Source organism: Rhyacophila brunnea, unplaced genomic scaffold (assembly GCF_057557595.1).
Source record: "Rhyacophila brunnea isolate RB1 unplaced genomic scaffold, BYU_Rbru_1.0 scaffold_13, whole genome shotgun sequence".
NCBI classification, from domain to species: domain Eukaryota; kingdom Metazoa; phylum Arthropoda; class Insecta; order Trichoptera; family Rhyacophilidae; genus Rhyacophila; species Rhyacophila brunnea.
Window position 1 is genome coordinate 29520816 of NW_028232785.1, and position 20644 is coordinate 29541459.

General features: G+C 34.8%; 2 protein-coding genes across 2 annotated transcripts in view; one reads left to right on the forward strand and one right to left on the reverse strand.

Annotated features, from left to right (window-relative positions):
* LOC147077210 (uncharacterized) overlaps window positions 1–20644 on the reverse strand; it is a 332131-nt gene that overhangs the window by 31854 nt on the left and 279633 nt on the right. The gene's annotated exons all lie outside the window — the stretch shown is intronic.
* LOC147077212 (uncharacterized) lies at window positions 7092–9063 on the forward strand. Its single transcript, XM_085941025.1, has 2 exons — window positions 7092–7644; window positions 7706–9063. Exon 2 carries the CDS (start codon window positions 8113–8115, stop codon window positions 9061–9063), a length of 951 nt encoding a protein of 316 aa, XP_085797151.1. The 5' UTR covers window positions 7092–7644; window positions 7706–8112.

The window sequence follows — 20644 nt, forward strand, 5'->3', positions numbered from 1 at the left end:
TAAATAGTTATTTTTACACAATGGATGTAAAACTCGAAGCTGATCAAGCCGAATCTAATGAAGAAAAACAACATTGGTTTGATGTACACATTGGACATGCGAATATCTCGGAAGCTGACGTCTACATAAAGAAAGAACATCCAGACGATGACAATCGTATATTATTTGAGGTTAGTTTTTAAATACCTACTTACTAATTAATATACAAAACGTATTATTTGGTATGTATGTCATCTTTTTAAAATGTGACAATTATATAGTAGGTAATAAATAATATACAAGGTCGCCTATCATCTTAGATTGTGGGGTTTTTACCATCTTTAAGGGCACACATGCCCAACGAAGGTCAAAATGTAGATTTATAGTATTTTCAAAGCATTAGCCTGAGCATTCCTTAAAGCCGTGGTAACACGGTCCAAGTATGATCCGAGAACACTTGGACCGAGCGCACTCGTACGGTACATCTTCATACAAATTACTCCTATCCAAGCTACTTGGACCGCGTCCTACTCATCCAAGCTAGCTTGGATAGGAATAATTAGTGTGAAGATGTCTCATACGAGTGCGCTCGGTCCAAGTCAACTTGGATCGTACTTGGATCGTGTCAACGCGGCTTAAACGTTGTAGGTAGATAATCTATTAATATAATTTTGAAACCTATTATCATTTATATTTATTTTAATCATTTGATGACTGCATAAAGTATTTTTATTCCATAAAATAGTATTCTTTTAAACCTCTCGATCTAATGTTTTAGAATATAGTCAAATTTCAATACATCCATGTGCAGTGGCGTTAAGATTTTTTAGATTTATTAGCTTTTAAACGCATTTATAAAACCAGTAAATTTTGAGCCTCGATATATTGTATGTTTACAGATACCTCCAAGCAACTTGACATATATAAAATCTGAAACTGGTTTCCATCGAGCTGACTTAAAGGACGAGTTGTTCAATTATGAAGAATCTCTGGCCGAATGCTCTCAAACTGATATTCAGGTTGGTAGTTTTAAATGGTTAATGCTTTTCAATCTTCCATTGTGTTCCCTTTTTTTTTCTTTAAGACTAAGGCCACATAGGTAGGTGCTTCGCTAGTGCTGAGCGATGTGCTATGCTTGTCTACTAAAAACACTAGGTACTACCACATTCATTTGACATTTGCGCTCAAGTCAACAACGATATGTCACTCTCAAAACTAACCAGAAAGCCACTTCTCACAGAGAATTTATGTTTATAATTTTGAAAGTCTCAAATTCAAAAGTGTTGGGTAAATAATGTCAATTCATCCCACGCGTCATTATTTATAACTTCAAGATATACGGTCTTTGTCGTTTGTCATACTGAAGAAACATCCGCCTTCTTGCAAAATCACTAGGTGACACAATAAAAATAACTAAGGCCATCCTCCCACGGCGCAACTGAAATCTGATGGAACTGGTTTATGAAGGAACTCATAAACTGACCAATGTGATGCTTCGCACACGGCGCTTCTGAAACCCAGTTGAAATAATAATCACATAACCTCAAACTGTCAAACTCAACTATCAACCGTGTTGTACAAAAACTGACAACACGCGCGCTGCAGCGTTTACATAAGGTTATTTTGATTTTCCAATTAACATTTAACCAATTTTGGTAAGAAAATATGATTTTTCACCGAAATCTAATGATGATGGTACCACTGTTTTACGGTGACTGGAAACTTCAGAGACCGCGCGACTAGCATGTCGCATCTCTTCGCGACCGTTTTGAAGCTGAGAGATTCCAGTCTCGCCGTCAGCGAGCCGCCATTGAAATACATTAGCTAGATACTGGCTGGAATTTTAGTTTCAGTTCCGACGGACATAAGTTGCGCCGTGGGAGGATGGCCTAACACGTTTGTTCGTCGGGAGACTCACTAGGTCATTAATAACCACGTAGCGGGGCGCGAAGCGTGCAGTGTGGCCATTGCGATAGTATTGTGTGCGTCCGTTCGCTAGAATATGTCACCTAGCACGTAGAGGCGAAAGCAAGCCACCTGCCTATGTGGCATTAGCCTAAGTGCTTACGGCTTACAATGTCGAGGGGTCCTAGGTTCGAATATTATAAAATGGAAATTTCACATTACATTCTTTTTCAATTTGTGTTTGAAGTCAAAGTAAGTACCTAATAGGTTAGCAAAGTGGCTAACATCCATTTCTCATACAAACAAACTCGTTGTAAAAATGGCGCGTATCCCACTGCGCCTTGCGCTCGAGTACTAAAAATATGCTCTGTCTAGATAGCGCGTTCCCCTTGGCAGTGAATAAGTGAGTTCGGCATAAAAACAAACGCGAGTTCAAGAAAAAAGCCCGACAGCTCAATTATATAACTTGGTTTCTATGAGATTTTCTATTTTGCGATAACTTGCAACATGTATTCTTGACACTTTACAAGCTAAGTGACGTAATTTATTTTGAAGTAGCCATAAAAAGCCATATAGACGGTCGAAATTCATTTTAAAATGGCTAAAAACGATGTCGAGAGTCTTGCGTTCATTTGCGCTTGTCGCGCGAAAGTTATCACTCCGCGAGTGCTTGACAACGCGCGGGTCAAATTGCGCCATCTGGACAAGGCCGTAGAATTGCACTTGGTAAAAAATAAAGTTTTTTACTTACTTTCTGTATGCAAAATTGCCCCATCTCTAGTCTAGCAATGCCTCTATTGGATTATTTGTATATTTTCCAGCCAAGCACAATTGAGATTGAAAACATAAAAGCTGAATCCATTAGCCAGTTGGAAAACTCAAAGGAACATTATGGTGTTACTATAAAACCTTCATTTGAATACGATGACCCGAAAGCCGGATGTTCTTACTCAGAATACAAACCAATAACTGAGGTATTTTTGTTATTAATAATTTATATCTATAATTCAATCAACCCATTACACTGTTTAAGCTGACCGCTTAAGGGGGGACATGCTCGTCGAAGGTCAAAATTGAGTTTTTATTGTATTTTCAAACCATGATCCTGGACACTCCTTAAACGTTGTAGATGATCTATTTATATAATTTTGAAGCCTTATTATCCTTTATAGTTATTTTAAACATTTGATGACTGCATGAAGTATTTTTGTTACATAAAATAGTATTCTTTTAAACCTCTCGCTCTAATGTTTTAGAATATAGTCATATTTCGGTACAGAACTGTGCAGTGGTGTTAAGATTTTTTACATTTATTAATTTTTAAACGCATTTATAAAACCATTAGTATAATTTATTACGAGATAATTTTTGTAAAATATTCACGATAAAAAATTATATTGATAATCTCTGTGATCCCAAATTTGACAAGAATTAGGCATTTTATTATTCAAAAAATCGGCAAGATTAACACATTTGAAGATGAATCTAAAGATATTTATTATAAGCTATGTCTTTGACCATTCAAGTGTGATAAAAATCTTATGAATAATGATTGCTTTATAATAATTATTGACCTAAGAATAAGGTAGTGTTTTTTTGAAATACGCCATTTCTTTTGTCATTCCCTAGTGGTTAAGCTACAACATACGGCCGTAGCCATAAAATGACAAACTATAATTAAAGTAGGGAGTAAAATTATGTTAACGCGCGTGTTTGAACATGTACTTAACCGATTTTTTTTTTATTTTTTTTTAAACGGTACATGTTCAAACACGCGCGTCAATATCATTTTACTCCCTACTTCAATTATAGTTTGTCAATTTATCGCTACGGCCGTATGTTGTAGCTTAACCACTGGGGAATGACAAAAGAAATGGCGTATTTCAAAAAAACACTACCTTATTCTTAGGTCAATAATTATTATAAAGCAATCATTATTCATAAGATGTTTATCACACTTGAATGGTCAAAGACATAGCTTATAATAAACATCTTTAGAATCATCTTGAAATGTGTTAATCTTGCCAATTTTTTGAATAATAAAATGCCTAATTCTTGTCAAATTTGGGATCACAGAGATTATCAATATAATTTTTTATCGTGAATATTTTACAAAAATTATCTCGTAATAAATTATGCTAATGGTTTTATAAATGCTTTTAAAAATTAATAAATGTAAAAAATCTTAACACCACTGCACAGTTATGTACCGAAATATGACTATATTCTAAAACATTAGAGCGAGAGGTTTAAAAGAATACTATTTTATGTAACAAAAATACTTCATGCAGTCATCAAATGTTTAAAATAACTATAAAAGATAATAAGGCTTCAAAATTATATAAATAGATCATCTACAACGTTTAAGGAGTGTCCAGGATCATGGTTTGAATATACAATAAAAACTCAATTTTGACCTTCGACGAGCATGTCCCCCCTTAAGGTCCGACAGAAATAGTGTGCACACTAAACTCTGTCAGTCATACGTATTTGTTTTCATTGAACCAAGCTACAATTTACACATGGTGTTGGTTAGTTTTTAAAATTCTATAAATCCCTTTAAAAACCAAGTTACAATAGATAATAGTACCAAGCTATCAGATTGGCTCTTGGCCTAAGAAAAAGTACCCCTACTAACATACTACTTGCCGAAGCCAAGATAACATTACTAGAAGAAAGATCTTAATTTCTATGTAAAAACTTCTTGGTAAAATGTATGTCAAACCGTACTTCTAATACGAGATACAATGTCAACAGATTTCTACAAACAACTATAACGCGAGATCGTACTCCGAGGAGATTTCAAATTTTAAAATAAAGTAACCAAGCTGTAAATTGTATTGATCATCAGATTTTAAAAAGAGACTTCTACAACTTTTTAATTATACCTATGAAGATAATATATATAACGTTTTAACTAATACAAAAATAGGAATGGAGCTATCGCACTCCGACTCTCCCGACTTATTATTCAAGTCCAAATTTAGCAATCAAAATGTAGTCCAAATTTTTACGGATAGAAGCAAAATTCCCGATTCACCTTCAGTAGGTGTAGCAGTGTTCTTCCCCCAATCCAACACGTCGGTTGCCAAAAGTGTCCACAGATTCACTTCTATCTATACAGCAGAGTGCTTAGCCTTATGCGAAGCCACTAAAATTGCACTTAATTACAAAAATAAAAATATCAACATTTTCACTGACTCCTTAAGTCTGATTCACTCGCTCGAAAATCCAAATTTCAGCATCAAAACTAATGACTACATTTTTAATATTAGAACCAACATTTCCAAATTTAGCAATAGTAACAAACACGGTACAAATATACAGATATACTGGATTCCAGCACATAAAGGAATTAATGGCAATGAAATTGCTGATCAATTGGCAAAAAAATCTGTAAAATATCCATCAGAAAATATAAGAATTCCATACACAGATTTTAAAGCCCAGTTTAAACAAACAATGAGCGAAAATAACGGTAAATATTTAGAAAATCTTGGGAAAGAAAAGGGAACACACTACTATCAAAACTTTTATAGTAGATCTCCTAAAACTTGGTTTAGTAAACATTGTAAAATAAAGCGAGATGTAATCGTGACAATAGCTAGAAGCAGGACAGGGCATTACAGTCTCAACGAATCATTGTACAAAATTAAAGTGGTAGATAGCCCTCAGTGTCAGTGTGGACATCCCACTCAAGATCTTAACCACATTGTCTGGCAATGTGATGCTTATGACCAGGAGAGAGAAGTGTTATTGAATAAGTTGGGAAAATGCAGGTTATACCCTCCTTTTACGATTAATTCATTCCTGGCAAAACCAAATATTTCAGTTATGAAAATTGTACATGAATTTCTCCAAAAATGTAACGTAAATGTCTAGTGTATAGTGTAACAAAAATGTAATTCTGTATCATTAATAATGTAACTATTTATGCCTGTCGTTAAAAAAATGTATGTATACTTTTGTAAACCATTGTAAAGCAGAATAGCCTTCCATTCAGAGAAGAGCTCAATTGCTTCCAAATAAAGAGAAAAAAAATAGATAATAGTCAAAAAATATTTGTCTATCTATAAAATATCTAAAATTATGCTATTAAATCATACGTAACTTTGGGATATTTTATGAAAAGAAGAAAATTTTCTATCGATTACCTATATTTTAGTATAGTATCTTCTTCTTGGCCGTGCACTCATGACTGAGAATGGTGACCACACTTGAATTTCGCCATCCTTTGAGCGACTGTTCAGCGAAAAAACTAACCTACAACATGACGTGTAAAATTTATTCTTAATTCAACGAAAATAAATAAGTATGAATGAAAAAAATGCGCATAATTTAGTCAGATCGTCCATAACATATAAAAACTATTATCGTTTGGTCAGGCAGGGTTTAATTAATTTTTAAAAACTTACCAACACCATTGTAAAATGCAGTCTCGTTTTAATAAAAACAAATACGTGTGACGGACATGGTATTGTGAGCACTATTTATGTCGGATCTTAACAGCCTACCTCCACCCTTCGCCACTATTCATTATAGTCAATCATCTTTCCTTTCACATATTATTATTTTCTAAATTCTAGCTGTAGACAAAACCTTTACATTATCTATGGTTATTAAGGCTTAACTAATATTACCCATTAAGTACTACAGATAACTTGTTATAAAGTCATATTTGGATGATTCATATTATTAGCAATTAATGACTTTAATTTACAGTTGGTGTTAATTTTTAAAAATTAAATTAAACCTGCCTAACCAAACTATACTATATTAAATTTTAGGCGATACGCCAAAATTGTGCACGCCTTTTCATTCATACTTATTTGTTTTCCTTGGATTAAGAGTACATTTTACACATATTAATAGTTCACTTTTTAAGTTCATTAAGCCCTGCCTAAACCAAACTATAATACATACAAAATAATATTCATTAATATATAATATTCAATGTTATGAATGATTTAGTTGTACTTATAATTTTAGATATTTTGTAGATAGACAATTGGGTATTTGATTATGATAAAGCTTAGTTTTCGTTAACTTTTATTGTAGTTTTATTCTAATGAAAACAAATACGTATGACAGACAAAGTTTTGTATACACTATTTATGGCGGATCTTTACAGCCTACCTCCACCCTTCGTCACTAATAGAGGGAGTATTTTTTTTTTGTTATTCAAAACAGTAAAGTACACAGTATTACATTTATTAGTCTATGGTTTATTATCTATTATTGTGCTTTCAATACATGGTGGAACTGCATTGTAATATTGATTAATATTAATAAAACAAAAAAACAATTGTACTTATTCCACTTTTTTACAACGTTTTTATTAGGTCGTATTCTTATTTGTCCGGTGGTTGTTTGTCCGGTACAAATCTTGTAATCGATTTTGATTTAACTTCCCGACTAGCTAGACATTTGAAACTTTTAGAATATATCAGAACACGATGACAATGCATTTTTTAATACTTTTAGCCATCTTTAAGTAGAATTAAATGCATTTTTAGTTAATTCTGTTTTGTATGAAAAGTTACTTCGGAAGAAATCTGTAATCCAATCCACTATTATTGGTTGCTAGGAAATTATTAATATATACGTGCGTTACTATGGAAATCAATATGAGTGTCAAAATGACATTTCGGTATTATTTCTATCAAATATAATTTTTTATCGTTTAAGCTAGTCAAGTCAAGTTTATATGATTCAACAGAAAATTTAAAAACGTTGTATATAAAAAGTTCTTTTTATCTTGTAATTATCAATATAATAATGGGTATATAATTTAATAATAGTTATGTTATTAATATAATAGTTATAATTTTTATTTAATAAATTTGGACCGCTTTCGTCCGCCTCATGGTTTATTAAATTCAATAGATATACATAATGTTATATTTGTAGGTTCCTATCAAACGATGTCATCCCACAGATGAACATTTACAATCCACACCAGATAACCTCCAAGATGGAATATTACAGCATTCAGAGATAACAATATATAAACAAAATATCAAAAACGAAGTACAGTTTCTGAATCCTGCAAAAGAGGTCCGAATTGAAGTTAAAAGAGTGATACATTTCCCTCAATACTTTGTTTGTAGTTTTTGTGATGTAATCTTTGGTTGTAAAAGTACTCTAAAAAGTCACAAAATTGTGCACAATGATAAAAATATTGAAAAAAGTGAAGACGTACAAGTGAATTTAAAAAAATTGGACGATATGTCTCATACAGGTGAAAAACAACATAAATGCAGTGAATGCTCTTATACAAGCTGGCATCTTGGTAGAATGAAAAACCATAAAATGACACATACAGGTGAAAAACCATTTAGTTGCAATGATTGTTCTTATACATGCTCGCGTCTTACTAGCTTAAGAAAACATAACAATACACACACAGGTGAAAAACCATATAAATGTGATATATGCTCATATCAATTCTCACAACCAAGCAGTCTAAAACTACATAAAATCAAACACACTGGATTAAAACCATATAAATGCGATATATGTTCTTATGACTGCATTAACCCTCGTAATTTAAAACTACATAAAATGATGCATTCTGGTGAAAAACCATTTAAATGCAGTGAATGCCCATATGCTAGTTCGCTACTGGATAGTCTGAACAAACATAAAATGAAGCATTCAGGGGAGAAACCATTTAAATGTAATGATTGTTCATATACAACTTCGCGTCGTGAAACTCTGAAAAGACATAACATGACACACACAGGTGAAAAACCATTTGAATGCGATGTATGCGCATTCACATGCTCTCTTCTCCTTAGTCTACAAAGGCACAAAGCCATTCATACAGGAGTAAAACCATTTAAATGTGATGTCTGTTCCTTCCGAGGCATGAAGTCTCATGACTTAAAAACTCATCAAAAAATTCACACCGGTGAAAAACCATACAAATGCAATGAGTGTTCATATGCAGGCTCACGTTTTGGAACCCTGAAAAGACACAAAATGACGCATACCAGTAAAAAACCTTTTGAATGTGATCTATGCTCTTATACATGCATATCGTCTCATTTCTTAAAAATACATAAAATGACACATACTGGTGAAAAACCACATCACTGCGATGTTTGCGCTTCTAAATTCTATCGATCAGGTGATCTTAAAAGACATAAAACGACACATTCTGTACAACAAGCTTAAGAAAATGTAATATAATAACTCAATTATATTTATGTAAAGACATTATAATAAATTATTTTAATATGTATTGAAACTTTATTCATGTATTGTTTGCTTATATAAATTCCCACAGCTTGGCCATTTTTTCTAAGTGAAATTACTGCCAAAACTTGATAAGTCACGAAATCACGTTATGGAGTTATAGCACATCTCTAAAATTAGTTAGAATGAAAATTTTATTTATTTCTGCTTTATGTACATGTTCTTTATATCGGGTGAATCTGATTTTTTTCTGGCTTATATATTTAGTAACACATTCCATAGTGAACTCATAATACGTAAATTATTTATTTACGAACTTTTGGCGGCAATACCACGTAATGCATAATATTATACATTCATATATGAAGCGCCTAGTTTCAATGGCCGCTAAAACGATTTTAGGTAGTTCTGAGAAAAATGAGAAAAACGACTTAGATAGTTTTGAGAAAACTGAGAAAAAATCATATCTAATAAACATGTGAACTTTATGTATTTATTTTTTAATTCATTATATTCTAAAGAGTATTTTGGCTTTCCATTTTAGGGGTATTTGAAATGCACACCCAACCATATTAGCGAGTTTTGAAACTTACCCTAATTTTTGATCATATGTATTGACGGATTTTGGCGTTTTTTAAAGTTCAATCTTTAGCCACCATATTATAGGTAACAAAAATATACATCTAACTCAAAATTTTTCAAAAACCGTTTTAGGGGCTTTTGAATCTCGGCGCTTCATATGGGGATAAACAACTGAATCCGTGTCAGCATATTGATCGGCGATATTATTAAATAAATGACCTCAATTATGAATTCCTTAATATCTATTTCCCGCAGTGTCCAATTATAATTGCAAACCCAGTAATTAGCTGACTGCAATTATATTTTCCGCAATATCCGTTTGTTCCACATAGTCAGCCATATCAAATTACATAAACTCCTTATAAAGTAGTTGACTCAATTATCTTTATTGATTATTTTGGGCGAAATGACAAAATTATGCACGCCTTTTCATCCATACTTATTTGTTTTCCTGTTGGATTAAGGGTACATGTTACACATATTGTTAGTTAATTTTTTAAATTTATTATGCCCTGCCTAAACCAAACTATAATACATACAACATACTATTCTATCTATATAATATTCAGTTATGTATGATTTAATTGCATAATTTTAGATATTTTATAGATAGCTTAAGCTAGTCAAGTCAAGTTTATATGATTCAACAGAAAATTTAGAAACGTATATTAAAAGTCCTTTTTATCTTGTAATTATTTAATAGAAACACATTCCGTAGTGAACTCATAATACGTAAATTATCTACTTACGAACTTTTGGCAGCCATTTAAATATGGGGATAATCAACTGAATCCGTGTCAGCATATTGATCGGCGATATTAAATAAGTGACCTCAATTATGAATTCCTTAATATCTATTTCCCGTAGTGTCCAATTATTATTGCAAACTCAGTAATTAGCTTACTGCTATTATATTTTCGCAATATCTGTTTCTTTCCACATAGTCAGTCATATCCAATGAAGCAAGCTCCATACAGAGTAGTTGACTCAATTACCTATAAAGATTATTTCCCATACATTCCTTTAAGATATTATATAATATTGTGAGAACGTCGATAAAATAAATAGCGAATCACAATTATTTCTATTATTGATGGGCCATTTCATACGATTGTAAGTTCTCAGTCTCTGTGTCGCTCCGCATAACATCTCATCCTACCAAGACTCGGACCCTGGAATATTTTCATAAGTATTGTAACATAATCTTCAGAGCAATCGGCGCAACCACCAATAATCACGACTTCTCATAAAATCAAATTTATTTATTTTACATATAATGAACATAACAAATTACAAATTTATAGCGTTCACATGATATAAAATAAGTGTTATAAATATAATGTGACTTAATAATACAATAAGTAATAAAATAAGAAATAAAATAAGCGACAAAAATAAGATGAAGCACACAGAGTGAACTATTGATAGCCCTTGCCCTTGATTCCTAAGGTAATTATCAGTGACACACAAGCCAACGCCACCAAGAATGGCAGAGTTCACATTTACGCCGCGTATAACTCGGAAAAAAATATGTAGTTAAATAATGATCCATACTAAATTTTAAGTTACAGTATGTAAGCATACCTAAGAGAAAGTCAGTCTAATAGAGACACGGATATCATCCATACAACCGAAAGTAAAGGAGTTTCTACGACAGCTGTCTCGTCCCTCTACAACAGTGGTTCTCATGTGCGGCCACCAGAGGATTTTTCTGCGGCCACCAACATCATTTTCAGTAGGTACCTACTGAGATATCCAGGGTTCCAGCGGCTAGCTCAGGTGTCCATCGAACCCCGGATTCACAAAGAAAAAGATATTTTAAATTGAGGAGAAATTAAATGAAACCACGTCTGTCTCGTGCGTAACTTGGTATTATCTAATATTTTAAATTTTCTTTACACGTTTATATATTTTGTTTTTACAATAAGTTTCGCAGGTCCGTACGTGTTGGAAAAGGGACGCTTACTTACTTTTTTTTCTTTCTCTTTTTAAATTCCCCGTACCCATGCCGACCAGCAAAAAGGACTCTCATGATTGGCCAACTTTTATCGCGTGATCCTTTTGATTTGACGAATCACGGGGACCACCTCGGCGCAGGCGCGCGGAGATTTTAACGTTGCCGGCAAAACTTATTATATTTGAATACTTATATTTAGTCTTAAAATTATCTCTTTCATCCATCATCATTTACACTTTTTAAATAAAATGTAATTTATCTTAATTACACCTCCGCCCAATATGTGATTTTCACACACCGGACGAAGGCCTTTACTTATGAATAAAAAATACTTACGTGGTTGAGCAAGGAATCAGATTAGATGTTTTATGAAGCCGTTTCTAGAGGTCAGGGTTACGTTTCGACTTATAGCTACTAAATGATTATTTTACACCGGGAGAAGCCCGCCTGTAACAGGGGTGTATCACTTCCTATTTAATTTAATTAACTAGGTTAACGAAAAATGCATTATTGTAAATGAGTTATGACCAAATACTTAAAAAGCATTTTAATAATACTGATACCAGATGGAAATCTCCCACAGGAGACTACCTCAAAGGGCGGACCGAACCATCATATTTCCCAAAATACCACAGCCTACGTCCACTCTTCGCGGTGATCGCAACCCTCGGCCGAGCGGAACCCGTCTCCTTGAAATTCAAATTCGTCAAACTCCCGCCAAAACAGACGCGGTCTATCAAAAACGGCCGCTCGCGCCGCCACTAGTCAATCCGTCGGTAAAACAGAGAGGTTCCCGACCGCCGGATGAACATGACGCCGCCTGTCAGTTGAACGCGCGTAAAAAGCTCTCTCTTACCTCAACCGCCGAACCAACAGCAACGACCGCAAAATCTCTTCTCGCCTTCGCTCGCCTCGGACGCGAAGCCAAGCCAGCATTCCGGACAGCCCGCCAAAAAGACCACATCTGACATCGGTAGATCGCCACGCCGCAAGCACTGACTCGCCTCGGATGCCAAGCAATCAATCAGCAGCCCAGCCGCGACACCACGTTGCAGCCCGCCAATTACCAACCGACCGCCAACGACGACAATAACCTGTATCGTATCTGTAACGACTACCCTGCAATACGATGAAATAAACCAGCCTTGACCAAATACCCCGTGCGTTTCTGTCCCCCACCCCCGCTTTGACCTTGACGTTATCACGGCCTGCCATCTCCGCGCAGAAGGCCAGTGATAATACCACGGTTGAAAAATTTTGGTCGAAGTTATACGTTGACCAAGAATCAAGTCAACAATTATTGTTTTACTAATATTGTCGATTTTTCCTACTACTAAAAGATCATTTTTAGTGTAATGGACTTCATAAAAAACTAATATTGAAACCAGTTGACAGATGTAAACTTAGAAGCAGCCATGCGGCAAATTGGAAAAAGTTGTAAGTACATATTGAGGTGTAGCTGTAGTATATTAGCGATCAAATATCTATTTTTTTAATGTATCAAATTATTCGACTGCAATAATATATTCCCAGCGAATCATATTCCAGTAAACAACTCTTAACTGGATCAGCAGATTGATTGACGATATTAAATACGGTATCGCAATGGAAAATTGCCGAATAATCATTTCCCATAGTACTATATTATCTTACGACTGTAATAATAAATAAAATTTCACAAGCTACTCGATTTAAACCGCTGAATCGTTCAATATAATTATGTACTAGAATATAAAGTTAATGTATTACTTTTGATTGTATAAATAACGAGGAATGATTTATCAAAATGCCACTCGAAGATACGTTTCTAGTCTGTTACCATCGCAGTCTCGATATCGCTTCGCTCAACATCTGATTGTACCGAGGTGCGGACCTCGGCTCCGTACCTATCATACTGTCATTGTAATCTGAACTGCTGTAACATCTATTGTACCGACCATTACGCTGCCAATAAAACTCGCTCCTGCATACGCTATTAACGACTTCTTCATTATCATCCTACAACCTCCCCAAAGAGGAATTTCCATTTGTATTATTTTTAAATAAATAGATATGTAGTAAAATATTCAATGGGATTTGCCTATAAATAAATTGATCCATTTTTTTAGTAAATAAAATTTACCTTTAATTTTTACAATCACAATAAAAGTGAAATTTGGTGCAGCCACCAGACGTTTCCATAGAACTGTCAATTGTGCGGCCACAGTTAAATTACACGCGTGAACCACTGCTCTACAACGAGATCACCAAATTCTTTTTAACATTAAAACAAACTATGTTTCCCAAAAACCACTGTTATTAATAATTTTATTTAAGTGAAACAACAACCAGACTGATAAAATGAAATAAATTTCTATATCTTCTAATATTTTAAATTACATACGTAGGTATTTGATTTTCTCAGTCAGCTTGTCTGTGATTGTTTGTCGTACATTATTAATAATTATTAGGTACACTATAGCTGGGAGAGTGTGTGAGGAGAGGTATGGTTGCTTGACTCCAATGAATAAACAGATTGGCGTGTGAAATACAATCCCCTGACTTCATTTACTCCCTACTTTTAAAATTGATTACAAATTTACAGGACGATTAGTATTTAATGTTACTGATTCTAAATTAAGTATAATAATTGATAATTGCGAAGATCGTGTCTGAGATAAATGACGGCTCGACGGACGTCGTTGCAAGAGATTTGAATTGACTGTGTTTTCTGAGTGATAAGTAATGAGTGATTGATGATAAAGTAGGTAGAAATACCTCATTTATATATTGATTGAATGCAATGGCACGTATCGAAGTGTCACTGTTGTCAGCAAATTATTTTTGTCGCCCGGAACCAACTTGTTAGAGGTCTGAGTCTAGACAGCCTCTCATATTGCTTCCAAAAGAATTTGTTTACCTACGAGGTGATATTTGATTTGTTCAATTGTTTCAAATTAAAATTTGTTTCAAAAATACATTAGGTATAATAGCAAGTCGCGAATTAAGCGATTTGATAAAGAATCTGCAGACTTGCGTCTGAAGCAAATGTCACTTTGTCTAAATGACGACATAGGTGACTTCTGGCGTACGTGTTCAAACATAATTTTGATGAAGGGTATATTATACATGATAAAGTTTACATTGTAAGTTCAACTTAATGCTATGTTGTTATTACTTAAATAAATTAGGCATGTTTAAGTTTTACGATGGGCAGCCACAACACTACCAACTGTCATTTTAGTACCTACCTATTAAAAAGAATGACTGTTTAATTTGCAAACCAGCCAACTGCAATTTTGACCAAAAATGAGATTTTGATGTCATTTTGTTACGAGCATGTTTTCTATGCTCACACAAAATTTCAAACTCCTAAACCTCATAAATAAAATGCTTTATTGTTCTACACACAAAACAGCTAACTGCAGGTGCCAAAATTCCAATATTCTTAAATATCCCTTCAGACCTCCAATTCTTCTCTTTCTGAGGGAACTGCATCAATCATCCAAGCGCCGAGATCATAAAAATCGCATGAAGACAACCTATGCTGCACAAGCCCTCAAACAGACCTCCCACGACTCAAAAGTAAAACATCAGCAATCCTGATAACTACCGCTGGGAAAAGAAAACCCAAGAAGACGATGACCTGGACAAGAAAGCGAATGAAAACTGCAGTGCCAGAAGCCAACAAGAAGCACAAGAGCACGACGTGACCTAAACCGACGGACACCCTTGTTTTGGACGCAAGAAAAAACTTTAAAAAAAAAAAACTTACTAGAGATAAATTCACTCAGACTTCCAAACTGGCCTCAGTCGGTCGCGAAGCCACCGACGCCAGCTTTCACTCAAAAATCATGCAACCCTCCAGATAGTAACCACATATAAAGGGGATGCAGGCCTAAGCTCGACGAGGCGCCCCAGAAGTTGCACATATCCGAAGTAAGTATATATCGTAAATGGAACAACTCCGCTCTTTATATAAATTGTCTTTTTAGAAAAGGGAAGATAAAATAGAGCATTCGTAGTGCAGATTATTTGCAAAAAAATAATATCCGTGTATTTTTTGAATCATTGTTGAATTACGCTCGATAGTTAAATTATTGCGTTTTTTCTCTTTCCTGAACAATTTACCTAAATGGCGTTAAGCGTTTTGCAGATTAATCAATCAAATATTATAATATTATATGTATGTATTAAGGCTATACTTCAGTTGAGGCACGGTCTAAAAAGATCGTGGCTAGGCGATGCGCGGATTGCGGGTCGCAAGTGCAAATGACGCATGCCAAACGAAATATAATTTGTCATATAAATCCAGAATGCGTCCATTTAATGTTCTGTTTATTGTTCTATTTGTAGCAATAATAATATATTCATTCACATGTTTTTCTTTTTAAAGTAAATGGGTAATGTTTTTAGTCATCTTTACACGATTTAAAAATTATTACCCCCGTCGCCATCACGAAACAAATTGACGTGTTCCCAACTTGACGTTCTCTCTCCGAATGGCAGCGAGTCGAAAATTCCGTCGCGCATATCGTTGAAAATTATTTGCCGTTTTACTGATGTATCGCCTTAAGAAGAAGGTGGGGAAATCAAACGCTCAGTTTGTTTGTCGCGATGGGCGTTTATTACAAAGTAAGGTGATAGAAATATAAGGTAAATTATTTGGTAAAAAAAAAAATGGTGAATTACACAGGTATAAAATAAATTAGCAGAGCAGGTATAAAATAAGTAACATTGTAATAGTGGCACATCAAATATTTATAAAAAAAAAGTTCTTATTCTTTTAAAAATTATGCAATAATCTAATCATATTCGATATCGTCAATATAGGGCCCTGCTCGGGAGTACTGGGCCAAAGGTGCCAGTATGACAACCGCTGGTTAAACCTGTAGGGACTTGGCTACACGATACCACTTCTTAACCTTCGAATATGCCTTACACCAAAGATGGTGAGTCTTTCTGGTGTTCTGCACCGCGATTTCCTAACTCTCGTCTCGTGTGGCACCAGACGAGATGACGTAATTGTGACGTCACGCTCGAGGCATGCCGACCGCGCACAGAATAACCATAGAAAATTTTATTATGATACACCTATATGTGTATGGTGACAATGAATAGCGCCGCTGTCTGACCACTCGCTATTTTCTCGAATGCTATTATCACTCCGGTAGTACGTCATAATGATGTCATATGACGTCATCTCGACCGGGAAGCTTGCACTCGCAAGTTCTAACATAGAGCCCCTGGGAGGTGTTAGTATGAAAAAAATTAGCTCGTCATGGTAAACACAGATGGCAGTAATATCTTTTAATTAACTTGTGTTAATTCAAAACGAGAGTTAAGAAGCCGTGAAAGGCTTTCCATCCGTGCGGGTGTGGTTGTATTGGTGATTAAACCAACCTGGGACAAACGGAGCCCTATATCTCTCTATATTTGATGCAATACTGTGCAACAAAACTTACAAATTAGTGAACAATTTCATTCGTTGAATTGTGGGCGGGAAGAGAGGCGCAGTTCAATATTAATAATTTATTTATTAAAATTAATTTATACAGATGCAATTAAGAAATGGGCAAAAATTAAAAAGGAAGATTAAATATTATTTAGATCGAAACACAGAAACGGAATCGGCTATATAGGATTGCGTCCTAGATAAATATGACTCTATCTGGTTTTTGCAGATAGTAATGTGGTTGCTTAACGCCCATGGTGGCCGCGTGGCTAAAGCGGTGGACTATCACGGTGTGGGTCCCAGGTTCGAATCCTGGGTCTGGCAAGTACACATATTGTTTTTCAATTTGTGTGTGAGTCAGGGTATGGACCTAATAGGTTGAGCAAGTGGCTGACATCCATTTCTCGTAATAAACAAAAACTGTTAATACAAACCTCTACTCTGTGGAGGCCCATATGATCCTAATAGGATCGGACATGGTCGGGAATGTGCTTGGTAGATCAATAGCACCAAGTCAAATCGGCTGAATACGACACAATAGAATCTAACACAGCTAATTATTTAATTTAAACATTAATAATTAATACTTTATAGCAAAATATAAAACATTATAATATGACAGACCTTAATTATATATAAAGCTAAACGGGTAATCTTAATTTTAAACACATAAATAGCAATTCATAATAACAACAATAACGACGAGAATTAGGTAGATTAACCAATTGACGAGTGACATTCCAAACCGGCCTTAGTCCAAAATTACAAATTTTCATGTTTTGATGGAATCCGATAGAGTGTGCTAAGATCTATATTCTCACTAAAACTTATATTTTACAAAAAATCCTAAGTCTCTTAAATTTTACGTCGAAATGTGCCTTTTTTCTCAAAACAGCACTAAGGTAACGGTTGATTCTTTCCAAACTGGCCTAAGGATATATTAGGCAGTTGAACTTTTTTTGCTACATTTACGCTCCAAGCGGCCATAATATAATATTGTGACGTCAGATTAGAAATGTCAGACGAAATATTAGAGAATTTGTGTTTTATAAGTTCATGTGCACATCAGTAAACAATTTTTTTTATTGAAAATGATCCTACATTGCAGTATTATTATATAATATAATTATTATTATGCTGTAAAAGTTACAATGTTTACCTTTTTATCAAAAAATGCAACAAAGTGAAAGAAATTTAATATTATTTTTATTCATTAATCATCCCAACAGACGTGTCCATGACCACATTCTATTACACAATCATAATTGTATACACAAAAGACACTCAACTTTACTTTATTGTGTCCCAAACTGTACTTAGTACAGACTTAGGGCCATTTTGAAAAAAAATCAGTTTTTGAATGAATTTTTTTGAAGTTTTACTATACTTTTTAATGTTATTTATATATTATGTTTTCGAGTCTAACATTATAGTACCGAAAAATTAAGAGGTAAATTGCAAATCACAAAAATATGATTATCTCAAAATCAGATTTATAGACTTAGGCCGGTTTGGAATGTCACTCTTCAATTGCTACTTCGATGAAGTTTTTGAAAATGTTGGTGTCGTAATAAGGTTACCTTTAAAAACAATTTATTGTGAGATGTCTATTGTACAATGGCGATGATGGGAGGTTGTTACAACACACACACAAAGAAATGAGGGGTAATGATTAAAATTAGAAAGATAATACGAACAATGAAATGAATAATACGTGTATTAATTAAGGCTCTAAGTACCAAAAAGTAGTATTGCCTGTAGTTACAAAATACCGAGTCATTGCAGTAAAATTTCATGAAGCAGACCTTTTGAAAAATGTGGTTTTACAGTGTGAAGCAATCACGGCAGCTTCTATAATTTTAGGTATTAAGAACTCGCAAGTGTCAACACACCATCGTCAGCCATTTTATATTGAATGCCGTTGATCACTGCCGTGCTATTTACACAACTATAAATAAAACACGCCAACAGACTTATAACGTCGATATGTTTAAATATTTTGCTGTATTTTTTTGACTTGCTTGAGGCGCTTAGACCATAGTTGAAGTTATTGGCGTTGGTATGTAGAATATTTTTCTTTAAAATTGTCAGTTTTTATCTTTTTGATACTTAGCGCCTTAATTAATACACGTATTCAAATGATTAAATGAAATCGAAGTAGGCACAATAATGAGGTGCTAGCTTAATCAGAATAGTTTTAATATTAACCATGGGATATACACAATGCAGAGCATTGATTTGAAAGTTATAGCAAAATTGGATAAGTTGGCTCGAAAACAAATGGAGAAATGGGAGATATAATTGTACAGAATAAAAAAATAAACAAAGATAATAAAGATATAGGGTACTCAAGGTTTGTATGGCGGGCTGATTGTTTCGAGACCTTCGGATGAAGGCGCTGCAGTGGACCAGGTCTGGTCCGTAGATCGTCGGGGGAGAAAAGAGACCTTCCTTTGCTTGCGCAAGGTTATTTAAAGCCTATCCGGCATCCCTGTTGTGGAAGGGATGTTTGGATGGCTGCCCGTGGGGTCACTACTCGCCGCTGGGGGTGGATGTCGGTTGTTTTTATTTTGGCCTGGTACCGGGAAGGGGTTTTAAACCAGCTGGAGGTATTTTGGGAGGTCTTCTGGGGTGTCGTCCTACTGGCTCTTCTGATTTTGGAGTCGCGTCTTTGGCCGTCGTCCAGCTTGGCATAGGTGTAGAGTGTCTCGCGATGCTTGTCGGTGTGGCAGATTTTTGGCGTTGATGGTCAGGTTCGCCGCTACTTGCCGCGAGGCGGCGCTAGGATGCCCGTTATCACGGTCCGTCGACTGCAGCGGGGAATTTTACCATTCTAATAGAGGCCGGCGTACTTATTATTACCGGGTGGTCTCCGCATTAATCCGTTAATTATTTAAGTCGATTAAGGTGAAGATTCGGGCTGAGGTGTAAAATTTGTTGGTTCAAGGGGCGCCGGCTTAGACTATAGATACATCTAGACGCCACCCATTGCATTGCTAAATGAAGTTGCGTGCCGTGCGTTTGGGTGGTGGGCGAGCGAACGTACTTACTCGTATACAAATGTTCGAGACCATAGACCATTTCGCTAGTGCTTGCACTAGACGCTCAGAATTTAAATATATTTTTCTATTTTTTTACGTTATATAGTATTTTTAAGCGGTTAAAATGCAACCATTTGATAAAAATATCCATAATTTAAGTTGTTTTAAAGATATACGGTCACTTGATATTAAAATATATAATAATATACAAATAAATTATCACGAACATGTAGCAACTTACCTATGAAACGTAATACCATCTTCTTGCTTATCAGTACGGCTACCACATTTTAATACAGCACACAGAACCATCTTTTCTACTTAATTAACAAAAAATATTTACCACTGATGTTTAACACATAAAATATTAATTTTAGCAACACGCGCTCGTAGGTTATCGACGCTTAGTTAAGCGAAAAACTAAGATTTGGCGGCTACGCCGACAACAAAATCTTCTACATATCTGTTAACCTTTTATCTTACTCTAGCGCGTGTCGCAGAGACTATAAGGGTGCCGAATACTTTCTCACTCTCACTTATGTATCG

Bases quoted from the DNA above. Each gene is read 5' to 3' on its own strand.
- LOC147077212 (XM_085941025.1), top strand. From the start codon at position 8,113: ATGTCTCATACAGGTGAAAAACAACATAAATGCAGTGAATGCTCTTAT.